Below are 17136 nucleotides of genomic sequence, written 5' to 3' on the forward strand. Positions count from 1 at the left end.
GCAGGCGCGCGATGCGCGTGCGTGGCCGGTCTCGCGCGCGCGCTGGCGGCCAGCGTGGCCGGTCTCGCGCTCGCGCTGGCGGCCAGCGTGGCCCGCGCGCGGCCCGCGCGTGCGGTAGGCACGGCTGGGCCGCTGCTGCCACCGTGATGCTGTTTTTAATTTTTTTCTTGTATATTTAAGTTATTTCTGAAATTTCTGAAATAAAATCAAGTTTATATAAATAAATAAATGGGGTTCGAACCTCTAAAATATTTATTAAATTAAGGTAAATTTTGAGGTAATTCTAGAAAAATTCCTATATTTTGGAAAATGAAATAAAAGAATATTTTTCTTGAATTTTTGAAAAACAAAAAAGAGATGAGAATACTTGATATTTGAATTTCAAAAATCTACTCCTCGAATGCTGGAAATTTGTGGACATTTTGAGATTATATAAAAAATAAATAAATAGAGATTTGGCTAAGGGAAAAATTTATTAAAATTTTTAAGAGGAGTTTAACCAAAGTATTTTTCTAAGGGTATTGAGAATGAGAAAATGGGTTAATAATTAAGCTAAAAATTTATTTTCTAATAATTAAGGTCTTGTGCCATAGTTAAATTAAGCGAGTGTGATTTGTTTATTTTTATCGAATCTTGGGAAAGGTCATCCTTAGCTTTTCATTAAGAGCTAGAGAAGGGTGACATTTCACCAAAGTTTCGGATTTTATTTTCGCGGGGTCTTTTTGATATTTTTCTGAACCCTTAAGTGAAGTGAAGGGAAGGCAAAGTCTAGTTCCCACCTAAAACGTTTCTTATTGAAACATAACCGTCTCTTTATTATTATCTTAGCGAGTGAATGGTTAATTGATAATTACGAGTAACACCCGTAAGTAAGAACAGGCCGTTACACATATATATTATAATATATTTATATTATTTATTAAAAAAATATTTTATATATTAAAGTAGATATATACAAACATATATATTATGTATATATATATTATATATACACATGCATATATATACATAATGTATAAAAAATAATATTTTTTTGACTTCCTAAAGATGTTGTAGGTCCTAATATTTTATATAGTACAAGAAATTATCATTTTTAAATAAAAAATTAAATGAAGATAATTTTAGAAAAGAACATAAATTTTCAAAAATGTTGCATTTAAATCAAATATATGAATGTAAGATTTCCAGAAAAGAATACTCAATATTTTTGAAAATATTTAAATTTAACCAAATATAAAATTACATAAATTATGAAAATTAAAATTTTCCAAAAACAAAAATTATAAATTTGAAGAATTTAAAAACTTCCCCCGTCGTCAAGGAGGGAGATTGGAAAGTAAATAATTAATTTAAAAACTTCCCCCGACTTCAATCCTTTTTAATGACTTTGTTGGCAGAGTAATGTAATTAATGTGGGGGTCAATTGTTAAGTGGACAAATTAAATTAATTAGCCTTTTGGCCTAATTTAGATTTTTTTGTTGAATTTCTTTAGTCTAAAATTCTTGGGCAGCAAGTTATCTGAATGGGACAGCTCTTCTAGATCATGAATTTTCCATCTCTACCACGTCGATGGTCGACCAGTCTTTCTGCTGACCTGTGTCCATGTGGCGGCAGCCATGACGTTCGGCTAACCACCACCATTTCGGAATTTTTACCAATACTGTGAATAAGCAATGTAGAAAGCCGATCCCTTCGTGGAGTTGATAATGTAGAAATTTTATCTGTTGGATAATTTGTAGGATTTCATCTTGAGGCTGTCAAGTCAGTCTTGGTCTTTCTGTTGACCATGTATTTCCTTGATGGTTTGTTGCAGTGAGATGTTATTTAAAGGGTGGTTCGTGGAGTGAATAAAGGGCAGTTTCCAGTTCATTCTTTCTGCCTGCCAAGTGCTGGATTTACAGCCTTTTATTAACTAACATCTTCATCTCCTCGGTTCGCGCAGTCAGGTATGGCTCTCTCTTTCTCTCTCTCTCTCTCCCTCCTCGGTTTGGTTTTGTAAAGTTTACGCCCATATATATAGTGTGATTGATAGAATTCCCAGTGCTTGTATGTTGGGTGTAGTTGAGCTTGGAGGGAGTTCTGGACCTTATGGTAATGAATCTGCACTTCCCGGCCCAGTGTTTTTTAGGCATTTTTTTGACGTGGGTGTTGTCATTGAAGGCTGCGGAGATCATCTATTTTGTTCCTTTTTTTTATACTCGGCTCTTTTGTGTGTATTTGCAATATTTTGGTTGTAGAACTCAAATAGATGCTCGAATCCATATCTACGGATCCATACTTCAGATAGTAATTAGAATTTAGAATTAGACACTAACTGATGTGGATCAGAATGACACTTTCTCTACTAACTGATCAGATGAAACTTCTGAATCCTCCAAGTAGTAAATGATTGAAGTATTTGGATGGTGGAATTTGCGAATGAGTACTTAATGGGGGTTAAAAAAAATTTATTACATATTTAGATAGTCCGTCCCTCCCCCACCCCCCTCCTCTCTCTCTCTCTGCTTTCATTAACGAATTAAGAGTTCCTTTATGCAGCTTAGTCATGGCAGGTACAGTCTTCAGGAACCTCTTCAAGAACGAGGCTCTTCAAAAGGTTAACCGTTTTTCACCATTTATTGTCTTCTTTTAGCATTCTCCCTAGTCTTTTAAGGATAATGATAATTTGGTTCCATGCAATCGTCAACACAGTCGGACCATATTCATCCCCCTCTTGTCTGATGTAGTTGGATGACTGCATTGAACTCTAAAATCATTATCCTTCTCTTAATCCATTCCCTGGAAACTGGTAGCGATTCTGCGTACCTATCCTTTTATCTTATACATGAGTGGATCAATAATATTTAAGAAGGAATATTATTCATGTAAAATTACGATTCTCCCACTAGTTGAAAAAGCAAGAATTACCATTTTGCCCCCTGCCGGCTGATTAGGTCGGCACACAAATCACAGTCCTATTAAGAATTGTAATTTGGTTGTGCATAATTAACAACTTCTTTTGGCTTTGGTTCCGTACTAAGGAACAATTTAAATGCAAATCCTACCCAAACAGTAAGACTTGTCGTCAAAATTGGAAGACTTGCCTGCAATATGAAAACAAATTGGAGAGGCCTTTATTTATTTAATTACTTATAAGAATTTTGAGTGTGTATATATCAGTTGTTCAGCCGTTAACATCCTAGATGATTTGGTGCATTCCCTCACATCACAATATGTTGTATTGCTGCATTTAGATGCTCAGTTTTGAATTCAATCTAGAGATCTAATCTAACTATATCAGCTTAATATGCAAGTGAACCTATGATTTTAGATGGTAAGATAAACAAAATACAAAGAATAAGATGGTTTCAGATTTCAACAACTACTGAGAAGTTAATTCTTGATAATGGTTGGAATAAAATGGATGGTAAGTTAGTAGGACACTCATAAATTTGTTTTATGGAAAATCTTTTGATAAAAATGTGTTGCTTATATGGTTAAGATATGAAGGAATTAGTCCTACGGTATTGAAGGGCGTGCCAAGAAGTGTGCCAGCTTCAATAAACCAAGTATCTTTATGGTCAAGTTTGTTATCTCCATTATTTGGAAGTTTTGTGCATTTAGTTGATGTTTTGGGATATTAATTATAGAAAATCATTTGATGGCAATAATTCTTACCGCACATCCATTTTCAAAACAATGCACCTTCATTTTTGTTTCATCTGTCTTTTCCTTTCTAATTTTATTTCTTTTCCATTTGATATGCATGTTCTTGATGAGCAGTTCATAAGTTTTGGCTTAAGTCATTAGTCATTTTCTTTAGTGATCATTTTGGCAGTACATCTGGGATACCAGCACATACCCAAGAGAGTGCCAGGAACTCAAGGGCTTAAGGGAAGCAACCTTCAGAAAATATGCCCAAACTCATGTAACTTCCATAAGCTCCAAATTCACTGGAAGCAATGCTGAAGGATCTGTTTCTCAGTAATACTTACTCAAACTCGTGTGCTTTTCAATTTGAAAAATTATTAAAAATGAAAATCTGCAAGCTGCAAGATTCTTTATTCCTCGATCTAATGGTTTAGAATGATATTTCATTCATATGCACCGTAACTATTATGAGAATATGAATGTCAGTGACCATTCTGACCAGGATTTGGACCGTTCCTGGTTGATACAAGACAACATACTGACTAAGCAAAATATTGGGCTGACAGGGGCATGCATGCCACTGTATTAAGATTTGAATAGAATTGAGGCACATGGGGCTTGAACTAGTGCCTTCATTTTGGACAAGTGTGAGGGGCACCTATTCTACACTCTGTTGTGGATATTCTATGTGAAAGAAACACCCTTATGCATGAACTGGAAACTTCACTAGTTTGACATCAATTTTGGTTCTGATAATTATGGTTTCTGTTACCAAATGAACTGAAAAGGAATAAAGAATCTATATGAATCCAACAATGAATAATTTCCTAGCATTCCCCTATTACCAAATGAACTGAAAAGGAATAGGGTATTTAAAATTTCCATTGTAAGATCAATTATAGGAAGCAAAGCTGACCATGGAAGTCCACTAATACACTCAGATGGTAATAGTATCACAAATTCCCTCCTCGGCTAGATTTACTTTCTTTGAATATATGTATCTAGCATCTAAATTCTCATGCTAGGAAGTGCGGGAGAGGGAGAAGAAGACGATGAAGAGGGTCAACTTGTTAGGATATTAGTTTGTTTATTTTATCTTTTGTATTAGCTTTTAGAATTACATTTGGTTTAGGTTTTAGAGTCATTTGGATTACATTTTAGATTGTTATTGGATTTCATAGTTATGTTATAGTTTGGATAGGATTTTGATGTATCCAAAAAATCCACTGCTTTTGATTATTGAATACAGAATTAGCTACTCTCTCTTCCCCCCTGCATTTACTTCTTCCTCAACTTTTCTTCTTCTTCGTAATCTCTGTTATTCTATCTTTCTGCAGTTTTTTACTGTTCCACTTCAAGAATGCAAGTAGAATAATAATCTGTATGAATCACAAGTTCACAACAACGACGTGAGCTGTCTTTGCACAACCCCTCAAATGTCTAGAACACATACTATAATACAAATAGGTAAAGAAAACGAGTAGGAAAAAAAAAAAAAGAATCCTTAAACAATTAAAAAATTCTAATCATATAGAAATTGGCTTACCTTAAACAATTGAAAATTCTAAATAGTTGCTAATCTCTGAACTTGTGGACAATCCCTACAATACACGTAGAATTTCCCTTCTTAACTCCTATCAAAACAGCCATCCTCTTCCATGGCTTAATTTAGCAGAGAAGCTGACTTATCCATTGCCAGTAAGCTGTAAGCTGTAAGTAGAAAATGTGCATTGAAGGTCCGACAAAGCATTAAAGTGTTAGTTAATAAGCATAATTTGTTACTAAACTAGTCTTGATAACTCTAGGAAAAATTGCGGCTGAGCAACTAATAATGCAAACTTATGACTCCAACTAAGCTCCTAATACCGCAACTCGTGACTGCTTAGTATTTAGGAATGCAGTGAGAGAATTAATTATGCGGTCCATTATTTTCAAAGTTGAGGGAATATGCCCTCCATTTACCCTTTCATTGATGATCTCAATTGTTGTATTACAAGTTTGCAATTTGAATTGTAGAGCGGATCTTATGTCGCCACCTGATGAAGGACTACTACTTTCAATGCTTTTGAAACTGATGAATGCCAAGAGGACACTGGAGATTGGGGTTTTCACAGGCTATTCTCTTCTTACTACAGCTCTTGCCTTGCCTAATGATGGCCAGGTTGGGCCTTCTTATCGAGTGCACGTACTGTTATTTGTCATCAAGCAAAGACGGTTGCATTGTAGTTGGCCTGTTAGCACATTTTATTAGTTCTGCATTGGTCAGTTAGAACAACCATGTTACAATACTTGTGAAATTATGAGAAAATTTACGAAGGATATTTTGTCATTCTTATAGCCCCTAAAAACAGAAACTTTTTATCTTGTGAAACTTCTTTATTTTTCCACAGATAGTGGCAATAGACCCAGACCGAGAAGCTTACGAAGTTGGACTGCCATTCATTCAGAAGGCCGGCGTGGAGCATAAGATCAACTTCATACAATCAGATGCCAATTCTGTTCTGGATGAAATGTTGAGGAATGTAAGTTCCACTTAGAAATTTTTTTTTTTTTTTCCTAATCTGAAAATGGAGAAGCCCTTAAACTATCTTGAACATATTTTTATTTGCCATCATCGTCGGACATGCAGGCCTTTGAGAGGATATAGATAGATATGGCTTAAGCTATAGAATTAGTTCATGCAGATTGTCATTTGTGTTGTGTCATGGAATATCTACCTGCATAAATGTGTCCAAATATGCTCACTAGTCTTAAGATAACGATCTCCTAATGCAGGACAAAAACAAAATGGCTTTCGACTTTGTGTTTGTGGATGCTGACAAGGACAACTACATTAACTACCATGAGAAAGCGATACAAATGGTGAAGATAGGAGGTGTTATTGCATATGACAACACTATATGGCTCTCCACAGTTGCAAGTGAAGAGGAAGACGTCCCTGAGTTTTTTCGTCCCTCCAGAAAGGCCATAATTGATTTCAACAATCGAGTAGCCTCCGATCATCGGGTGGAGATCGTTCAGATTTCCATCGGTGATGGTGTCACTCTTTGCAGGCGCATCATCTAATATCGGGATGAAGTTGGCCCTTATGAACAGCTTGATGCACTATTTCCCTTTAATTTTTTGAATTCAATAAGATCGAGAGCTCGGATCGGATCAGTACTATTGATAGTATGATGCCGTCGGATGTTCGAGAAGTTAAGCAAAATAAAAGGTTGCCTTTGGGACGTACAATGCCCAAAAGGATTATTATTGATGTTGTTGCTCATATATATTATTGACAATTACTCAATGTAGAACCCCATAGTGTTACTGCCAAGATCTGATTGTGTTTATGGATGCTGATAAGGATAACTACATCCACATCCACTACTACCAAACAACAACAAAACTATAGCCAAGATTGGAGTTATCATGGCATTCAAAAAAAGGGCTATGGCCTCTCATTATCCATATATTCACCAATATCATATGATAACTCAAAAATATTTGTTATAACTGTTGTACAATGTTATTTTGTTGATGTTATAGTAAATAAAAAATTATTAAGAAAAAAATCCCACTTCATATGAATTTATTTTTTAGATAAAATTGTACAATTACACACAAGCTAAAAACAAATCAAAGTTGGTTGAACTGTATTAAGATTGCCACAACTCGAGAAAGAGTTAAACCTAATCTCACTGTTAATTTATTGGTTAATAATATATGATAGGATGAGAGAGATAAGTTTATGATTAATTTCCTCCACAAGGAGGACACTATTGGTGGCCATGGGAGCCATCCATTTTGCTAGTGGGATTACTCTTTTGTGATTTAGTGGGTTTAAGGGTCCATCCTTTGCTTGCTTTTAGCTCTTCCTGCAGTGCAAAGGTCGAATATTTAACTAATGGCTTTTTGACTTTTATATATTTACATATACATAAAAACAAAAATTAGAAGAAGAAAGAAGATGGTAGATAGCAATCTTAAGTGGCTAAGGCTGGCTCTTGTACGGAGAATTGTTGTTTATCTTATAAAGTAGGACTCATCTTTTAGTGGGAATATCCATTGCCTAATGGTCTTTGTTCAACAAAATACTGCAATTAATTAAAGGTGTCTCCACAATGCTTTTTGCTATCTAATTGGTTTGGAGCTTAGCCCTACTATATTATGTAGGGTAGGGTGGTGGGGTGTCCATTAGTCGGTTCGGTTGGATTTGAAAAAATTTGAAGGTCATTTCATAAACTATAGTTTGTTTATAATTCAAACTAAATTAAATCATTTTTTTGGAAGGAGAAAACTTTTCCTCTGTTTTTTAAATTTATAGGGCAATTACAAAAAAAAAAAAGAGTACTTTTTACATTTAGAAAAATACAAAAGGTATCCTTGAGATTTAACATAATATTATAATTTTTTCTTATCAATAATTAACTCTCTTTAAATATTAAAAAATAATTAAAATATCCCTATATTTAATACTTTTCCTTCATTTTTCATTTACATTTCTCTCTCATCTCAAATATTTGGTATGATTCCCTCTCTCTTCAAATGGCTAGTGATGAGCATAGCAATCAATGAACTTGAATGGGTAAAACTCTCTTTTTCTTTTCTTTTCTTTTTTCTTATATTCTGCTTATTTTCTTTTTCTTCTTCTTCTTATATTGAGTTTTCTTTCTATGTGTTCTAGATTTGGTTCCTAAATCTAGGTTCCATCAAACACTTTTTTTTTCTTCTTTCTTTATAATTTGGGTTTGATAAAATATCTAAGTTTTGTTAAATATTTTTTCTTCTTATTCTCCCTCTGTTGATCACAAATCAACGATAAATCCATCTGGATTTATCACGATTTGTCGTGACAAACCTAGTAGATTGTGTCTAGTCAATTAATTTTTTTAGTTTAACTTTATTTTTTATTTTTCAATCAAACAAGATATGGCATAGAATAAAAAATAGATTGATCATTTTATTCATTTATTTAACAATGAGAGTGGTCATTACTATTTCTCAAACGTCAAGAAATTCCTTGCAAATTCACCAAACCTCAAAAGTGACGTCTGTAATTTATCCTTTATAATGGTATGATCAGGGCTGGCTTAAGCTATAATAATTAGCAAAATACATAAAATTTAGAATTTAGGAGAACCAATGTACTGGAATATAGTCTCATTTAATAAATATTTATATATTATAATTCATGATTTACACTTCCCCATTGATTTTTTGTCCAACTCCAGCCTATTTTTCATATCAAAATTCAAAGAGTGAAGTATATATTATTGTCGACGTTTGATTTCGGCCGACCGTGATTCGTTTTGGGCCGCGGTGAGTCAATCCAAAAAAAATACCGAGAAGGAAGGAAGAAAACCCCCCCCTCCCCCAAAGTTCCAAGCGTGTACCCCAGAATCTTTTACGTGGTTCGGCCAGAACGATGCCTAGTCCACGGCCGCCCTCTGATTATTCTCCCAGAGTGGCGGTATCTGATTATTCTTTTTTCTGTCCCTCCTCTTTGCTCCTCATGGCCCCCTTTATTTCCATTTTTCTTGAGGGACTTTTACAATCTAGATAATATATAAAAATACAGTGTTTGTATAATGGGGGACAAATAGTTCTTACCGCCTTCGCAAGACCGGGAGTGGGATCCTCATTACGAGGGGCATGGGCTGTTACAGATAAAGTGATCGGACCCTACCTCTGACTTCTCAGCAGCTTTGCCGCTCATGCGAGCTGGAGATTTTAGGCGAGCGACCTGGATGGCCCAGCGATCTGGAGGATATTTCAGGAGCTCGTTAGTCGATTGCTTCGAGCTCGTTGGGGGATTACCGGGAGCTCGCCATACGTTCGCTTTACGAGTTCCGGGTCTTTGATGGAGGCTGGACCTTCCTTGACGAGGCCGTCCGGGCCTTCTTGGCCTTGGGTGATTGGGTCGGTCTATCAGACCGAGTCTGGCCCATGCGGGGTGATGCGGGAAATACATATAACATAAGCCCCCCAGTTCGCGGTACGATCTTCGTGCTGGGAACTGACGCGTGCCAGCTGTTCTTCCATCCCTCCAACTTCTGTCCAATCACCTTAAGTCTCGTCGTTCCACGCAGCACGCTTTGTCGGCAGCGCATTTAATGCGCGCCCCCTCCCCATTTCTGCGCATGATTAAACTCGTGGGACCCACAAGCTGTTGTGCGGCCGCTGGATGCCGAGCATGTGATAAGTCGTCATTCGATCCGACGGTTGGGATGGATCAGGCCGTCAGTATAAATAGTGGGGAGTGTCCACCCGCTTCTTCTTTCACGCTATTTTGAAACTCCCTCAAACTTTTGCCTCCCTGCTTTCTTGTTTTTTTCTCTCTCGAGGCCTCCGTTATCGCCGTGCTTTCAGACGTCTGCCGTTCTCGTCCGGTGCTTGGTACGAGTCCCCATTCAGTCGTCAAGCGCAGCTTTTAGGTAAGTTTGTCGTGACTTTTCTTCTTCTTCTAGTGAGGCCGTCCACCGTTGGTTAGCCGTCGGTGGTTTCTCTGGCTTCGTCGATCGATGTCGTTCTCATTTTTGGAGAAACGGCACGATTCGGTTTGTCGTTTGCTGGGCCTTTGGGTCCAATGACCTTAGGATTAGCTTTTCATGGAACACCGGGCTTGCGGCTGCAGCCCCTCCGCCCTAGGCGGTACCCCTTTTTGCGAAGCGCTCGGCCTGGAAGACCTAGGGGACGTTTTAGGGTTTTTCTTCTAGTTTCTTGAGGTCTGGTTCGCGACTTGCGACCTGAATGTTCTCTCTTTTCCTTTGTAGATGTCCGACCAACACCGTGGAAATTCGGGTCAAAAGCGCTGCAATTATATCGTAGGAGAAAACGACACTTCGAGCTCCGAAGATTGTCTCATTATGGAGGGCCAAAATCTTGGGGGTGCGAGCTCGGGGTGCAGGGAGGTCGCCGTCCCGACCTCTCGGGAAACCGAGCTGAAGGTTCAAGATCAGATCGCTGCTGATCTTGCGGTCTTCAAGAGATTCTCGTCCAAGGCCAAGCTTCACGAGGTGATGACTTGTGCTCAGGAGTTTCGTCTCCCCAGGACCTGCCGAGTATACATCCCTGCATCGAGCTCCCATGCAGCCTACCCGCCAGCCAATTTCGTAGCTATTAGCCCCCAACACCTCGAGTCTGGCTTTAGGTTCCCAATAGCCCCGTACCTTATCGCCCTCTTGAACGACGTCAAGCTCGCCCCCTTCCAACTAACACCGAATTCGTATGCCCAACTTACTTCTTTGGCCGTTTTATTCCTTATAAACAAACTTCCTCTCCCTTCCCCAAAACTGATAAGATTTTTATTTTCTTTCAAAAATGCCAAGGACGGGCTGTATTACCTGGCGGCCCGTCCTTCTCCGTACAAGGCCGCCCTTCCTCAGGGTAAAGCAAAGGGGAAGTCCAACGTGGGCGATTACAAGTCCAGTTGGTTCTTCGTGTCTTGCCCTTCCCTTCTCTACTTAGGAATTGTAGCTTTGCACTGACCCCTGGTAAGAGAAGATGAGCTCTCACGAATCTTTCCTTTGTTCCGAGAGTGCTTGTTTTAACTTGCTCATGTTTTGATGCAGATTTTGGGGGGAAGAAACCGATTTTATCGGCCGAGGAGACTGATATCCTTGGCAAACTTGTGGCTGCGGAGTCGAGCTCGGAGATTCTTGAGCTTTCGGACGAGCTACTTCGCGAATACGAGCTCGCCCCTCCTCTTGGCACCGAGACTGTCGAGGGAGATCATTTCAGGGACTTGGGTGCGGAGGTTCTCTCTTCCGGCTTACAGCTCGCTGAGACGAACAGTTCAAGAGGGGAAGCCGACCAAGACGATAATATGGTTGATCTCGAGCTCCTCCAACCGAAGCGTCATAGGGCGAGGTCGAGCACTACGTCTTCCATAACCCCGAGCTATAGCTCGCGGGATGGCAGGTCGGAGCAGCCGCAGCCGCAGTCACGCCCCCAGCAGCAGCAAACCCAGCAGTCGCGGGGGGGGCAGCAGGAGCAGCGGCAAAGAACACTGCCCCGTCAGCCCCAACAATCAAAGCAAGCTCATCTGCAGTTGGGGCATCGGCCACCTGCCTCCCGAGACCATGGTTCGAGTGGAGCCCGTGGGAAGGAGGTTGCGGTGGAGGTTCGAGACGCTCCTGCTGCCAGCTCGAAACGGAGATCGGACCAGCTGCAACAGGGGGAGGATATCAGGGCCAAACGGGTCAGGGTCCGTGAGAAGGAGCTGGCCGTGGAGGCCCTGCCAGGAGGGGTCTTTGTTGGTCCCCTCCTGGATTCCGTGCCCGATTTCCTGGGTCCGAACTCCAAGCCCCTTGACGACCCGAAGTTAAAGGGAATCCCCCTTTGTGATTTTGTTGCCCGTCACAGCCTGGTGGTAAGTAGGACTTCTTCGTACCTTGGTTTCTTAACCTACCCCTTTGGTTTTTTAATGAGCTAACATTTCTTCTTTTGCAGACTTCTCTTGCTGCCGTGAAGCTCCGAGCTCAGTACAAAGATTTTGAGGAGCAGCTTCAGTCGGTGAGCATGTCCCGTCAGGCCGAAATCGCGAAGCTTGAGGACGAGAAGAACGCCCAAAAGGCCGAAATAACGAAGCTCTCGGACGAGAAGAAAGATCTCCAGGTCGAGCTTCTTGCCACTCAAAAGGAGGTGGAGGGTTGCTTGACGCGTCTGAGGATGGAGATCCAAAAGAATAAAGATCTCGACGAGGAGCTTCGCAGATCGAAGAACATGTGGGAGCAAGCCAACTCCGGGCTCACCGGCGAGCTAAATGGAGCGAAGGCGGAGTTGCGGAGGGCTGAGGAGCGACTCAGATCAACCGAGGCCGAGCTTAGGGAGGCGAAGGAGGAGCGGACACGGGCGGATGATCGTGCCGTCCGATGCGAGGAGCTTGCCAAGAGGACCATTGACGATATAAGGGCGGAGGTCGGAGAGCGGATGGACGCGGCTCGTAGGGAGACCAGATCCGACACCTGCTCGGCATTTCTGTACACCCTTTGGGTGAACCATCCTAAGATGGATTTCTCCTTTTTCGGTGCGCAGGCTGTCGAGGAGGTGGCTCGGTATGCTGCCGAGGCCGCGGAAGATGCTGATGATGCCAATACCCTTGACTCGTTTTTGGTCGCAGCGCAAGCTCCTCAGGTCGGGGCCGAGCTATCCGGGGTCGCCGCGGCTCAACCTGGTGAGACTGCCAAGGAGCCTCCTGTGGAAGTTGCCGAGGTTTTCCCAGCCGGGATTGTCGAGGTCGATCTCCAGCCGACCATACCTACTGAAGCTCGCCCTGTCGAGGTTGATTCTGCAGAACCAAACGCCCCTCTTAGCTAGGATTCCCACATGTATTTTTTTTTTTTTTTTTTTTTTTTTTTTTTTTGTAATGTGACCTTCATCTCATAATAAAAAATTGGCATTTTGTGCACGTTGCCTCAGATTTCCTCGCGAATTCAAGTTATCTCTGATGACGATTCTTGAATCATGACTTGAAAGTAACTTCTTCACGGTATAACTTGAAATTTCTTCAACAAAGCCCCCGTATTTTTGAAAGGTCCACTGATAAGGAACTTTTGAGTATGTAACTTGATAATAAACTGTTCGAAAATAGGTCCAGGTAGATCCGGAGTTTTATCAGCTCGTAAACTAACGCTCTTTAACCAGCTCGTTGATGATAGTTGTAATAATCAGCGCGAACACTCATACCTAGGCAATTTCCAGGAAACCCCGTTCTGCATGTTTTGACGAAATGACGAGAGCCTTCCCGAGATATATGTAAAGTCGGACGGCCTTGTGATCTTGTCTAACATGCGGTGGCTGAGAAGCTCGTTATAGGGCGTGTGCCTGATAGGTCGCGAATGCTTTATTTTTAGCCAAGTTAAGACGGACCTCAGCTGATAGGGTCCAATACGCAAAGTTTGCTAGGGTATGAGCTTATGCCATGGCCTCGGCCGGCATGTTGAGGCTTTAATAAGTTTTCAATAAATTGGGAGCGAACACTCAGGTAGGTCGCAGACCATGGCTTTAAGCCAAGATAGGAGGACCCCAGCTAGTGAAAGCGCAGCCTGTAGCACCAAGTTATATGTTCAGGCGGGTCATAGAGTGACCCCAGCTAACACACCATGGCTTGTTATTTCGTTTGACTTGTACGGCCGGGATATGTGTCCAGGTAGGTCGCGTTACGTCCTCAGCTAACACCCAGTGGCTTCTACAAGTTTTATTTGAACTGAGAGGGAACACCCTGGTAGGTCGCAGACCATGGCTTTAAGCCAAGATAAAAGGACCTCGGCTAGCGAACCCAAGCTCGGGGTTACTTGTGGAAGTGGTTGCTCAGTAGGTTCCGAACCATGACATAAAGTCAAGATGACTGGTTCTCAGCTCGCAAACCACGACCTGATGGAGGGACCGAGGTAAATGCTCGGTTAAGCCGTTGACTGTAGCGCCGTGGCTAGGTTATTTAGGCATCAGCTCGCAAACCATGGCTTCTCGACCCCTCGTTACGGGGGCATTCAATCGAATACCAATAAGAATAAAGTGTAATGAAAGTTCATAAATTCTGACCAGAATCATGAAAGTCATTCGTAATGAAAAAGACGGAGCATAGGCAAGAACGATTACATTTATCTGAAGTAAGGACGAAGATGTTCTGCGTTCCAAGCTCGTGGGAGAGGGAGACCGTCCATGTTTGCCAGATGGTATGCTCCGTTATTCAAATTTTCTTTGATGATAAATGGACCTTCCCAGTTAGGCCCTAAGGTGCCATCGCTTGCCGCCCGTGCTCCTGGTAGTACTAGGCGTAGTACCGAATCTCCGACGTTGTAACGTCGGATTCGGACCTTCCTGTTATAGTATCGTGCCACTCTTTGTTGATAAATTGCGATCCTCACGCGAGCTACATCTCTTGATTCCTCGAGCAGGTCCAGATTAGCCGCCAGTAGCTCGTTATTGCGATCTGAGCTGAAGGTGGCCCTTCGGTGGCTGGCCACTTTATTCTCAGCGGGGATCATAGCCTCCGACCCATACGCCATTGAGAATGGGGTTTCTCCAGTGCTGCTTCGGGCTGTTGTTCGATAGGTCCATAGCACTGTTTGCAGTTCATCCACCCAGGCCCCCTTTCTAGCCTCAAGCTTTGTCTTCAGGGTCTGCTTGATTATTTTGTTGACTGCTTCGACCTGCCCATTGGCCTGGGGGTGATCAACGGCGGTGAAACTCTTTTGAATCCCCATTGACTCGCAGAATTGGATGAATTGCTCGCTGGTAAATTGGGTTCCGTTGTCCGTTACTATTTGCTGTGGCACTCCAAATCTGCAGATTATGTTATCCCATGTAAAAGCTTGTGTCTTCGGACTGGTGATCTGTGCGAGCTCTTTGGCCTCTGCCCATTTGGTGAAGTAGTCAACTGCCACTATGGCATGTTTGCATCCTCCGCGAGCCGTGGGCAGCGGCCCGATTAGATCCATGCCCCAAATGGCAAAGGGCCAAGGGCTGCTCATCTGCTGCAGGTAGGCCGGCGGAGCTCGCGGAACCTTGGCGAACCTTTGGCACTTCTCGCATTTCTTGACCGTCTCTATGGCATCTTGCTTCACGGTGGGCCAATAAAACCCTTGTCGGAGGGCCTTTTGTGCCAGAGAGAGTGCCCCTGCATGATTACCGCAGTGGCCTGCATGAATTTCTTCTAGCACAGACTGGCAATCGGTGCCGTCAATGCACCTCAGGAGTGGGGCTGAGAATCCCCTCTTGTACAGTCTTTCATCGTAGATGCAATATCGGGCGGCTTGAGCTCGCAGGCGACGTGCTTCCAGCTTGTCTTCCGGTAGTTTCCCGTCTTGCAGATATTCCAAGATGGGGGTCATCCATGAGTTTTGGGGCACCGTGATCAGTAGCGTTTCATCTCGTTGTTCTGTGCTCGGGGTGGCCAAAAAATCGACAGGTATGTCCCCCAAGAATTCTGCGTCCCGGGCAGTTGCTAGGCGAGCCAGAGCGTCCGCATGAGAGTTCTGGGAACGGGGGATTTGATGCATTTCATATTTTTCGAAAGTGACTAAAAGTTCGCGTGCCTTCTGTAAGTATGCTGCCATCTTCGTGTCTCTGGCCTGGTATTCTCCCCGCACCTGGTTGACAACTAGTTGAGAGTCGCTGAAGATCTCCAAGACTTCAGCTCGTATTTCCTTTGCCAGGCGGAGTCCTGCTAGTAAGGCTTCATACTCGGATTCATTATTGGTGGCTAAAAAACCGAACCTCAGGGCGCAGAGGATTTTGTGACCTTCGGGGCTTATTAGCATAACCCCGGCTCCCGCTCCTTGTTCGTTCGATGATCCATCGACGTATAGTTCCCAGGACGGTCCTTTCAGGTTTTCCGGCTCTTCGTCAATTGGCCCAGTAAACTCGGCAATGAAGTCTGCCAACGCTTGACCCTTTATCGCCGTCCTTGGTTTGTACTTTATGTCGAACTGAGCGAGCTCAATAGACCATTTTAGTAAACGACCTGAGGTATCCAGTTTTTGGAGGATTTGTTTCAATGGGTATTTGGTCAGGACTTCGATCTCATGAGCTTGAAAATAGGGTCGCAGCTTCCTCGACGCCACTATTAGACAGTAAGCTAATTTTTCGATTGGTGCGTACCTTGTTTCTGCATCGATTAGGCTTTTGGAGACGTAATAAATGGGGTGCTGCACCCCTTCTTCCCCCCGAACGAGGGCCGCGCTGAGAGCCTGTTGGGATACTCCTAAGTACAAGGTCAACCTCTCTCCCTCCTTAGGTTTGGCGAGCAGCGGGGCCCGTCCCATGTACTCCTTTAGTTGTTGGAATGCGAACTCGCATTCTTCTGTCCATCTGAAGTCTTTCTCCTTTTTTAGAAGCTCGAAGAAAGGGGCACACTTGTCAGTTGCCTTTGAAATGAAACGGCTCAGAGCCGCGACCTGACCATTGAGGCTTTGCACCTCCTTCTTTCTTATAGGCGACCTCATGTCGAGCAGAGCCTTAATTTTGTCTGGGTTGGCTTCAATGCCTCTGTTGTTTACCATAAACCCAAGAAATTTTCCAGAGGCTACACCGAAGGCGCACTTGAGCGGGTTGAGCTTCATCTGATATTTCCTGAGGACTCCAAACGTTTCTCTTAGATCGGAAACGTGGTCCGTCACTTGCTCGGATTTTACCAGCATGTCGTCAACGTATACTTCCATGGTTTTTCCGATCAGTGTTTCGAACATCGTATTGACCAGCCTCTGGTAGGTCGCGCCAGCATTCTTCAATCCAAAGGGCATGACCTTGTAACAATAGAGCCCCCGGTCGGTTATGAACGAGGTGTGCTCTTGGTCCGTTGGGTTCATGGGGATTTGGTTGTAGCCTGAATAGGCATCCATGAAACTGAGGAGGCGGTGACCAGCCGTTGCATCTACGAGTTGATCGATTCTGGGGAGGGGAAAGCTGTCTTTAGGACAGGCCTTGTTCAGGTCGGTGAAGTCGATGCAGGTCCTCCACTTCCCGTTTTTCTTTTTTACTAGGACCGGGTTGGCCACCCAGACCGGATAGTGGGCTTC

At 42.5% G+C, this 17136-nt stretch overlaps 1 protein-coding gene across 1 annotated transcript; it reads left to right on the forward strand.

The window, feature by feature from the left end:
* The first annotated feature begins 2539 nt into the window (after nucleotides 1-2539).
* On the forward strand, nucleotides 2540-6950 carry LOC127810633 (caffeoyl-CoA O-methyltransferase-like). The gene is made up of 5 exons (XM_052350204.1): nucleotides 2540-2597; nucleotides 3819-3964; nucleotides 5648-5792; nucleotides 6022-6153; nucleotides 6407-6950. The coding sequence occupies exons 1-5, from the start codon at nucleotides 2547-2549 to the stop codon at nucleotides 6695-6697; spliced, it is 765 nt and encodes a 254-aa protein (XP_052206164.1). The 5' UTR covers nucleotides 2540-2546; the 3' UTR covers nucleotides 6698-6950.
* Nucleotides 6951-17136: the final 10186 nt, after the last annotated feature.

The sequence above is a fragment of the Diospyros lotus genome, chromosome 9 (genome assembly GCF_014633365.1).
Source record: "Diospyros lotus cultivar Yz01 chromosome 9, ASM1463336v1, whole genome shotgun sequence".
Taxonomy (NCBI): domain Eukaryota; kingdom Viridiplantae; phylum Streptophyta; class Magnoliopsida; order Ericales; family Ebenaceae; genus Diospyros; species Diospyros lotus.

What these genes read in the sequence shown, in the direction of transcription:
- LOC127810633 (XM_052350204.1), top strand. Translation starts at nt 2,547, where the DNA reads ATGGCAGGTACAGTCTTCAGGAACCTCTTCAAGAACGAGGCTCTTCAA. An exon ending in GCTGAAGGATCTGTTTCTCA is followed by an intron (nt 3,965 to 5,647) that starts GTAATACTTACT and finishes TTTGAATTGTAG; the next exon opens with AGCGGATCTTATGTCGCCAC. An exon ending in CCTTGCCTAATGATGGCCAG is followed by an intron (nt 5,793 to 6,021) that starts GTTGGGCCTTCT and finishes ATTTTTCCACAG; the next exon opens with ATAGTGGCAATAGACCCAGA.